At 37.7% G+C, this 10,518-nt stretch overlaps 1 protein-coding gene across 12 annotated transcripts in view; it reads right to left on the bottom strand.

Moving 5' to 3' along the window:
- Positions 1 to 5,356, bottom strand: part of LOC116694456 (LIM domain only protein 7) — a 31,350-nt gene extending 25,994 nt beyond the window's left edge. For 11 of the 12 annotated variants that reach the window (XM_032524801.1, XM_032524520.1, XM_032525058.1 and 8 more), the window contains exons 1-5: positions 5,250 to 5,356; positions 4,972 to 5,073; positions 2,349 to 2,419; positions 1,722 to 1,791; positions 394 to 500 (exon numbers count right to left, since the gene is read on the bottom strand). In XM_032524801.1, coding sequence (XP_032380692.1) covers positions 394 to 500; positions 1,722 to 1,791; positions 2,349 to 2,419; positions 4,972 to 5,040 — 317 coding nt within the window. In that variant the 5' untranslated portion in view covers positions 5,041 to 5,073; positions 5,250 to 5,356. The remainder of the gene's footprint in view (positions 1 to 393; positions 501 to 1,721; positions 1,792 to 2,348; positions 2,420 to 4,971; positions 5,074 to 5,249) is intronic. The other variant, XM_032524286.1, reaches the window with a different exon arrangement.
- Positions 5,357 to 10,518: the final 5,162 nt, after the last annotated feature.

Genomic DNA, 10,518 nt, shown 5'->3' on the forward strand with positions numbered 1-10,518 from the left:
TCGGAATAAGAGCACACATGGTACGCTCCATAGGGTTTGTCACATACTGGACCCATGCATTGACATGTACTAACATGTGCAAGTGGCACAGTAACTGGCCAATGAAACATGTTTATAGTGTTTCAACCGCGTTGTAAATCAAACACAACTAAGCCACACAGCCAACGGACTGGACGCGGCGCTCCACAAAATAAACAAAATATTGCATTCTTATTGGGACACTTTCAATATATCGCAATAACAATATTTAGTTGATATATCTTGCACACCTAGATATAATATTGCACAACGTTATACTGCGATAACATTGAGTCAATATATCTTGCACCCCAAGGCAGTTTTACACGTACCCACTTAACCTGACATGACACGGCTTCTGAGAGACTACTGTACCTGACGGTTGCACGAGTGGACAGGTCCTGCAGGTCTCCTGGATGAAACAGCTGAGACACATTCAGTCCCAGTTTGCCACAGGCTTTCAGGAATACATTCACATTATCCTGCAGATTAAAATGACAAGACAGTGTCAATGAGTGACAATGAGTGCAGGTGGTAAACTGCCGTTTGTAAAATTATGCTAACTGAAAGACAAGTTTCCTCTTTTAGCAGCTAGCCAATTGGCCCATTTGAAAAATCTCATCTACTGTATAACATCCCAAACAACAACAACAACACTACTACCTTGGTAGCATCAGATAAATGTTAGCTAGGCAAATCGATGGTTTAAGTGAAAACTGAGAGCTGAGAACAGGATAATTTAGCTCAACATTGTTAGTTTCTACTTAGCTATTGTTATTACAACTAATTGTGAAAGTCCTAATGATTATTTTAGAAAAGGAGTCATTTTAGGTTACACCATATAGTCAGGCTCTCTCACTTCTATAGGGAGGGTTAGACAGTTAACGCTTTGGCCGCCTCTAGTGGCAATTAGACAAACTGCTGGGTGATGTCAGTAAAGTGATACACAGAATGCAACGTTTTTAAATAGGAATATCCATAATCTTACAAAGCTTTGTCTAAAATGCACTTTAACATAATCCGAGTTCCAATTGCCTTGTAAAGATAATAAATCTACTGAATATAAAAGAATCTTAATATTCCCCGTGATTAATTACCAATGCCAATTAAGGTTCAAAGTTCTACAAACTGGATTTTTATTCTGAACCTATTTTAATAGCTGCTTGAGGCAAAATTAAAAATCAATGTAAAACATGCATGTCAGCAGTAATATAAAAAGTATATTTAATTTGTAGTTGCTGGTAAAACATGCAAAATAGCCAGTATGTTCCTTTAGGATGTCAGAGTAACTGCTGATTGTCTGCTGCATCTGCATCTCATCACCACCTTCAGTCCAACATTTTGTGGCCCCTGATTGGAGGTTGCAATTGATTTATTTGCGCAGTTTTGGAAATTATACTATTATGAAGCAATCAAAAACACAGCATGAAGCAAAAATAAAAATCTTCATTTTTATCTGTTCCATATAATTTCTCTTTTATTTCTTTTTTTTACATATTTAACAGTTGTTGCACTGAAATGCAGTTTCAGGACTGTGGCAACACCGTCTCTCAGGGCCTTGAACAGGAAACCACACAATGTGTCTAAACTTCCTGGCTAGCAGGTGCCTTCTTATTCCACCACTCAAGGCTACACACAGAAAGAGAGAAACAGACAGCAAGAGAAAGAGAGACAGACACAGAACTGTAAAATCTAACACTCACCAGGCCAGCAATGGGAGTAGAAAGCCTGTTTACTCTCTTAATGATGCCAGGTTTCAACTGATTGATCAAGCTATAAAACAAATTAGCAAACAGTTTACATATATTCCAGCGTTATGCTGCACATATTTGAGAACCAATATATTGTATCATCCGGGTCCCATTCCACAAAAACTTAAAGTTTCGGACTAATAAACACAGACTTTAACTTCCAAAGAAATTTAATAAATGCAAAAAAAAAAACTTGCTTATAAACCAGTTTGATTGCATCAAAGAAAAAACAAGAGCTTCAAGCCAACTTCCTAGCTTGTTAACTTGTTATAAAGTCAGTGGTTCTTTAGAAGAAAAAAAGTGTCTGATGGTCTGTATTACATGCAATTTTAATTCTTGGGATATGAATAGCTGTTTGATACCTAAACTTAAAAAGGCATGTTTAGAGATACTGAGTGCAGTGACAGAGTGCAATTTAGGATGCTACTATTTCTAAGTTCATCCAGGCCTGCGGCTGAAGCTAAACTAGCAAATTAGCCTGCCTGACTACTCTAACCCTAGGGTTGCAGTCATTTGGCTTTAATTCAATACTCTGAAATTACAAGTTGACATTGTAAAAGGTTTGTGCATTATACTCACTCGCACAGCAGGACTCCATTCTCTAAGGCAGCACGGAAATCCTTGCAACCAAACGATTTTCCAGTCACTTCCTTTAAAAAAAAAAAAAAAAAAAAAAAAAAAAAGATTGTGGGATTTATGTATTCAAGTTTTCCAGGAGTGTTTCGTTCGTTCAAATACACACCTGGAGGTCCAACAGTCCCAACAGTTGAACACTTTTCCTACATTTTACCTAAAACCCATGTACATGTTGCTGCACGTGTTATTTTAACTATGATGCTCAAGTACTGTGATGGCACATTTGAGAGAATGTCTGTAAACGCAAACAGCCAACTGAGAAACACCATTCACATCAATGGGATTGTATACTAAAACCTGATATATTGACCAACATTAGCCTTCATCATTAGCATATACCCATTAGCACACTGGTATGGTATACATAATCAACCAATAACAAGAAATGCCAAAGATAGGTTTAAACGGTTTTCAGAGTTGGTCCACCAGAAAGTTTTTTTTTTTTTTTAACTGTGAAACATCCCTCTCAGAATGCACAATCACAAATCTTATATTTTTATTTATAAACTATAGAGGCATTATTGTCAAATGTTTGTGCTACACATTTCTTTGAGAAAAAAAAAAAATATGGGCAATTATTAACAGATTTTTTAAACCTTCAAATATGGACACCAGCCCTTAAAGAAAATTCAGTCCTATATTTAATACAGCTCCAGTATATTTCCAATAGCTTCACAAAAACACAAGTAGAGTAAACACCCATAGTAGTAGTACTGAGCTGGTGAAACCAAAGCAATGCAAATTTGATCTAAACCAACACAGTTTGTAAATTGCAGTGTGGTTGATATACTGTGTTAAAAGTATTTTTTAATTTGAGGGGACACACACAAGCTGATATTGTTTCAGTTAAAAGAAATAATCCTCTTTTTCAGCTACTGCACAAAAGTAAGGCTCTATACTAATAATCACAAAATATGTAGCAAGCAAAACAGTAGGCCGTAAAAAAACAAAACAAATGTATATTAACAAGCATCCTGACAAAAAACAGCAAATATGTTTGATCAAAACAAAGAATACAACATAACCTAAATGGTTTTACATGGCACAAGCCAAAAGCAGGCTTTGGAATGAGGACATACAAATGAGGCTGTTAAGATTCGGCTACATAACTAACAGAGGGCCCCAAAAGGCTATTCTTCTCACTAATTAGTCCCCCCAGGAATCCACAGTCCATTTTTGGTAGAACTGGGCACAGAGCGGAGGCTTCTCAGTGGAATCAGGGGCACAATGCAGTGCCAGGTTACCACAATAAAACACAACGACGTGGTCAAGATACTGTCTGTTCTACAGCAATACAACTTTAATTGGTCATTTCAATAAACAACTGTCCCTATGAAACCACAGATTCAATGGATTTCAGCCATGTGCTCTTATGTGTGACTTGCAAACTTCTCCACAGAGCTTCATTTGTTAAAAAGGGAGTTTCAAACGAGGCAATTATCTCACCTGCAATATACACACAGGCATCATTACTGAATCTGTGATCCGGTTGTAACGTAGTCCATTATGTAACATTTACAATAGATTCATCTGCAACTATTTTGATAACTGAATATTCATTAGTCATTTTTAACCAATCATTTGTTAGTTCCAGCTTCTCGGTGTCACACATGAAAGAAACCATTTTGGACTTTTGCTCAAAAATAAAGACGTGAAGAGGTCACCTTGGGCTGCAAAAAAATAACTAGCATTTTCATGTCTATGATATTTCATAGACAAAGCAAAGAAGTGGCAGAAGTAATTTTATTCATAAAAAGGTAAATTGCACTACAGTTAAGAGACAGATTCCTCTGGCTAAGGAGATGGAGGGGCATTAAATTGAACGACACCTGCCTAGAAATTGGACTGTTCTATTTCACCAGAAACTAAATGGCCTGTTAACACAATGTGGTAGAGGCTGATCCCATGAAGCATATTACCCTGCAATCTGTAACATTTGTAATCTGTAATATTAACGTCAACACATTCCCGATGTTGTTTGGTATAAGGGCAGACACACGCAGACGCACGCACGCACGCACGCTATGAAAACCACATCCTCCACAATGCGTGCATGACTACACAACTTCTCAGTGGAAGAACAAGCACCACAGTGTTACTTTTCTCCTGAACATCACCAAATTATCTGCCTTTCTTCCATGTGCATTCCTCCCTCAGGTCCTGCAGTCAAATCATTTTTATCTGTGCAACCCCAGAAGATTCTCACACAGGACTCTGTGTCATGAGGCAACCCTTATCAAAGTCTTATCGAAGAATAGTTTGCATTTGAACTTAGAGATAAGCCTGTAAAATAGGTGTATAACTGTTGAGTGGGAGGCATTTAAAATATGAGTGTCACCATCAGCTGTTATTATGTAGTTAAAGTCCTTATGATAATTAAAAAAAAAATATATATAAGAAGTTTTTCATTGCTGAAATGTCTGCCATTGACAAACATAAAACAGTTCCTGTCTCCACAACGGGTTAAATGACTGACTAGCCAAATCTTCATGGTTGTTTGCACAGGATTAAGTGTAAAGGAGCACAAACAAATAAAATACAGATAAAAGTGAACCATGTAGGCTACCTCAATCCAGCGTTGCGCCTCGGTGAACGCGTCTGCACAGCTGACACTGGTCTGTTGGCGCCACTCCATCGTTAATCTTCCAAACAAGTACAATGCACAACTCTAATAAAAGAGTAGAAGAGGTCACATTTAGTTAAACTCATTCACTATGAGCGACTACGCCATGAGCCACCACCGAGCTCAGCAAATAACTTAAATTCATGTCAACAAACAAAAGGAAATCTCATGCAATTTGACTTAAAAAGAGATCATTTTTAAACAGCTGTTTGTTCAGTCACCTTGTGCTGTGCGCGGCTGCTCACCGGTGAAAGTTCTCCTCTAATTGATCACGGGACACTCCTCACTTCTGTTACCGACTTTCCATCACTGACAAGTTCCGCTCATTGGTTAAAGTCGAGGGGAAGGTCTCCACCCACTTCAAAAGTAAATGCAAAATGTTTGAGATGAAGTGAATCCAAGAGGAGCCGAGGACTCTCATCGCCCCTCTGGTGGCCTGTCGGTGTGCGGCTGTGCTCAGACAGGCTGACTGTAGTAGGCTACACAGGGCCGCAGCACGTTTATTTAAGCACCTTTCAAAAAGGCACATTGATGGTGCCTTACACACATTTAAAACAAATGGATACAAGATAAAGTTGAAAAAATGGAAAACAACATTACACCATGAACACAGTTATTGTGCAGCAATAAGTCGCCCAAATAAAAAAATAAAAAATAAAATAAAATCCAACAGAGAAAGTAATCAATCAAAGGCAGTCAGCACTTTTAAAACCTAGATTTTAGTCAACACCCATAATGAAGAATCTAAACTGTGTTTAATGGGTGGAATTTCCATATAGCTTATACATGAACATTTAGAACTTCAAAGAGTCGTCCATACTCCCAGGCAGTGATGGACTGGTAATCTGGAATTTGGGCAGGTGCTAGAGAGCCACTGTCACAGCCATGCGGCCCCTTACTTGTAATCGGTGGCCCACATCATTTCTCTTGGCCCCCTTTTAAGCGTCAATAATAATTTACTTTGGCCAACTGATTGGCCAAACTTCTCCAAATTCTTCACACTTATCCGTAGAGTAATTTGATACCACATATGAGTCTCTCGATATCTCAGTCATGGTTACCTTCTACAGTCTGCAGTCACAAACTTTTACATCAGTCTGCATTGTTATGTAGTGAAATTACTTTAAACAGATAAGATGTTCAAAAACATGCTTGGTTTGAAATAAAACAAGCGGTGGGTGGAAATGCCGGGGCTGTTTTTGTTTGCAGTCCGCCACGGCTCCCAGGAATAGCATTCTGGTGGAAAAATGCAGAATTCTAAATGTACTTTTTTATTTACTTTCGTACGTGTTCTTGACCTTATAGTAGTGACGTTTTAATAAATTGTCTTAAATACTAAAGTGATCCTATAAAATACTCAGTTGTAGTTTTTTTTTTGCAAAGTGTGGGCTTACTACTGTCCCAAGGTTGCTACAAACTCCAGAGAAAAACACAGACAGATGTCCTCAATAGTATAGCCCTGTCTAAATATGGCCAATAAAACTAATCAGCCTACTTGAGTTTTTTGTGACTTTTGCATCTGAGATAATAAATGACAAACTGCCTGCACCCATTGTTGTTTGGTAAACATTCAGTGTCCCTAGCTCAGCTTAGTTCCTCTATCTCACTGCTGCAATTATGGCATGTTGAAAAGTAAGAAGCGTTGTGTAACACATTAATTTCTGAGGACGACTAGCATTTAAATGGCAAATGTGTAAAATAAAATGTTTACATAAGTTACAGATAGAGAAACAATCTGCTTCTGTCTCTTCTTAATTTCTTTCATAGCCATATCCTCTAATCCTCCCATGTAAGGACATGGCAACAGCATGATAACTTATGCAAAAAATGAGTGTGTTTATTTCAAGGGCAGGCCTCTTCACTCTCTTGCCTTTTATATTAAAGTGATGAAGGATGGCCTGTGACGATTTAATTTTCACACTTGAGCTGCAAACGTCCATGAATAGAATATAGTTTTTCTTTTGTAGTCTTTTTACACATTTGACATCAAGACATAATAAGAAAATGGTGGGTAGGCTTCATCTTGTATTACAGCACATGCTCACTCCAATCCAATTTCCTGCCTAAAGAGGTGCACTATACAGGGAACAAGGGTGGTGATGGAATCACAGAATTTAAAAGTAAAATGAGGTGCAGAGGTGTAGGACACTGTAGAAAATTTAATGAGATGCATATTAAGATCACAGAGAACATTATGTGAATCAATAATCTTCACAGACTTTCAACTTGTTATCTTAACCAGGGAAATGAAAAGATAATTTCCTGCACCATCTGTTAGTATTATTACGCCAACTTAACAATAGGGATAGACTTTTTTTTGCTTCAATTCTAAATCCTCTGGCTCACTTTTGTATGAATTATAGTAAGAGTAAGAGTATCCTCAATGTTCTTAAATTGTATTAAATGAGAACCAACCATATATACAAACCATCTTTAAAAAAAATACATCCAAAGACATGACCACAGACACTCTTTAACCTTTTCACCATTTAGTTTTGAAAACAAGCAGGTGGACTCTCAGAGGTAATAGAAGAAACATTTTTATCAGAACATGTTCCTTGTTCCGTTTCTGACGATTTTACTCCGCTATCAAAGGGCAAACTGTTCTTTTTACCCTTGTGCTTGATAATTGCTTGAATTATCTTAGCTTGTTAGATATGTGCATACTATCAGTGACTTACTAATGTGAGATCGTGACCGCAGCTCAATCTTGTGTCAGTAACATGCTCTTTCCAAACTAACAGCAATAGTACGCCACCATCCCTGCATACGTGATGCTAATTGATCTTGAAACTGAAGAGAAGCACACTTGAGAAAGCAGATTGATGCTCATCATCTTTATTACCGGAATGAGGTCGTGTTGCACATACTGAAGCTACTGCTGATTAGATGAGGAGTTAGATTAGGCAGTATTAGCCCAACAGCTGAGACTACGATTAAATACAACAATATCATTGGACCCAGGACGATTCTATGAAATTCTGTACATAATATGATTTGATCTGTGTTTATTTTATCTGTTCAAGATATGATATAGATAGATTGATAGATGGATAGATGGATAGATGGATAGATAGGAAAGCCAAATAATATAAAATAAATTTAATGACAAATAAAATGAACGCTAATAATAGAGCAGAGTGTGGCTGTAATCTTAAACTCTAAAATTTACTGAATGAACAGTGGGTAAGAGTTAAAATTAGTTGTAATAAAAAAATGTTTTGTTTTGATTTTCTTTTCTTTTTGTAAACATTTACCATACTCAGTGTTGTCAGTTATATTCTTTCAGCTGTCAAAGTTTGCAATATCTCATTTAAGAGAAGGAACAATTCTAACAATGAACAGCAAAAAAGGGAATGTAACCGAAAACGTTACAGGATCAAGATTTTTTTTCATATGTGGCGAGTTTTCTAATGAATACATCACCTTATCAGAGCAGAGGAAATTGCATTTATTTAGGATTACCAGTAGGTGCTGCTGTAACTCTGGATGTGCATACATCATTTGGAAGTGGGTGGGGGGTTGATGGCTTGGTGTTGGGTTGGGAGACTGGGGATGGTAGACTGAGTGAAATGAACAGTGACAACAATCTGATTTGCCTTCACATGAACCAGTTGTTTCCCATATTTCCCATTTTTCCGTCCCCCTGGGTGTAGTCCAGTGTGGGAAGAGTGATGTGATGCTGCTTAGAATACACAGTTTTCAATTACATCCACTATCATTACTGTTATCAACAGCAGCGACATCAATGGCTAATCTTCTTTCCATTATTTCCCAGATAGAATTTGAATTGAAAACCAAATGCATTGGAATTAAACTCTTTACACCATTTTTGAATATTTTTATAAACAAATGCCTATTTTCTTATATTGGCCTACTGACAGCCAAAACATTTCTGTGACTGTGTCCTCAAACCCACAGTCTTTATATTTAAAAATGGTCGGTATTATGTATTTTTTAAACATAATCAAGCATTAATGTTAGCAATCTCTCATTGGGTTTGGGTTACTTTAAAGTGCCCATATTAGGGCTGCACGATTATGGCCAAAATGATAATCACAATTGTTTTGATCAATATTGTGATTACGATTATTCTCACGATTATTTGTTGATTTTAACCAAAACAAATTTTATTTTCACATAGGCTGTTTATAACTGCTTTCACATCCATATTATGTTACATTATTCTTATGTTGAAGTTGCAACACGTGTAAATGAAAATTAGCTATCTGAAATAAATAGCGCAGGATATATATATATATTTATATATATATATTTTTTTTAAATGCATCTCTGAGAAAGCTCCTTCACTTGTTTTAAACAATAACTGATTAAAGGAGCTAGGGGGAGATAGAGGGAGTGCTACTCAGAGAGACGGCTGACTCATCATGGTTGGGTCCAGCATGGTCGAACGGCGGATACACACGTCGTATGTGTGAAATGTCTGTATCGTCACTGCACTTTTTTTCATGAACTGTGATAATCTGGCCATGGGTCACATCTCTGGTCCAGGTCCTGCAGCCTCCGTCTCACACACTATTACTCTATGAAGTGAAGTTAGTGGCATTCGACAACTTCTTCTGTGTTCTTCGCCGTGGCGGTTGCGATAGCAGAGTTACCAGCGGAAACACTGGTACAAATACAGGTTTGCCCCTCATACTTAACAATATACAGCTGTGTTAATAAAAAATTAAATGTCAGAAGTGTGGACCGGCGCTGTGTAGCGGGGCTGCGCCGAGAGTAAGACGAGAGAGAGTAGAGGGGTGATCCAAACACAGGCACGGCTTTACAGACAAAATGGGTCATGTAATGCAAAATTAAACCATATCCATATAACAACATTGCGGCGCATGCATTAGCATTAGCACTGGTGCGTCCTAGAGGAGCTAACAGCTAACAGACGCTAACTAGCACCGACTAGCACTGCTCACTGCTGTTGTCTGAAAAACAACACAGATGGGACAAAATGTTGCATTTACTGGTAAACTGGTAAACCTTAAGACCGACGTATAACCGACTGCTATCTGTTGAATTTTCCTCCCGTTACTCTGTCCTCTGTGACTGTCTACATCTAGAAACTAAGCTGCATGGGGCAGGGAACAACTCTGACTGGCACATGATCAGACAGTGGTTTACGGAGCAGTAGATTGGCTTTGCAAAAAAACCCGGAGCGTTATATGAAATTATGCTTTAAAAAAAAAAAACGCTCGATCACGCAAATTTGATTGTGGGAAGTAAAAATCGTGATCATGATTAAAATTCGATTAATTGTGCAGCCCTAGCCCATATTATGAAAAAAATGTTTTGTAATATTTTGTGTCTCTGGTGCTTTCACACACATACAAACTTGAAAAAAAAAAATATGCGGGCTGTTTTGAGTGAGATTACCTAGCTAGCTAGTATAGAAGTGAGATGTCTCACTCTGTAAAACAGAGACCCAAACATACTGGGGGAAAAACAGGATCTGCAGCAATGTGTGGTACAACAAAA

Source organism: Etheostoma spectabile, chromosome 1 (genome assembly GCF_008692095.1).
Source record: "Etheostoma spectabile isolate EspeVRDwgs_2016 chromosome 1, UIUC_Espe_1.0, whole genome shotgun sequence".
Lineage (NCBI taxonomy): Eukaryota > Metazoa > Chordata > Actinopteri > Perciformes > Percidae > Etheostoma > Etheostoma spectabile.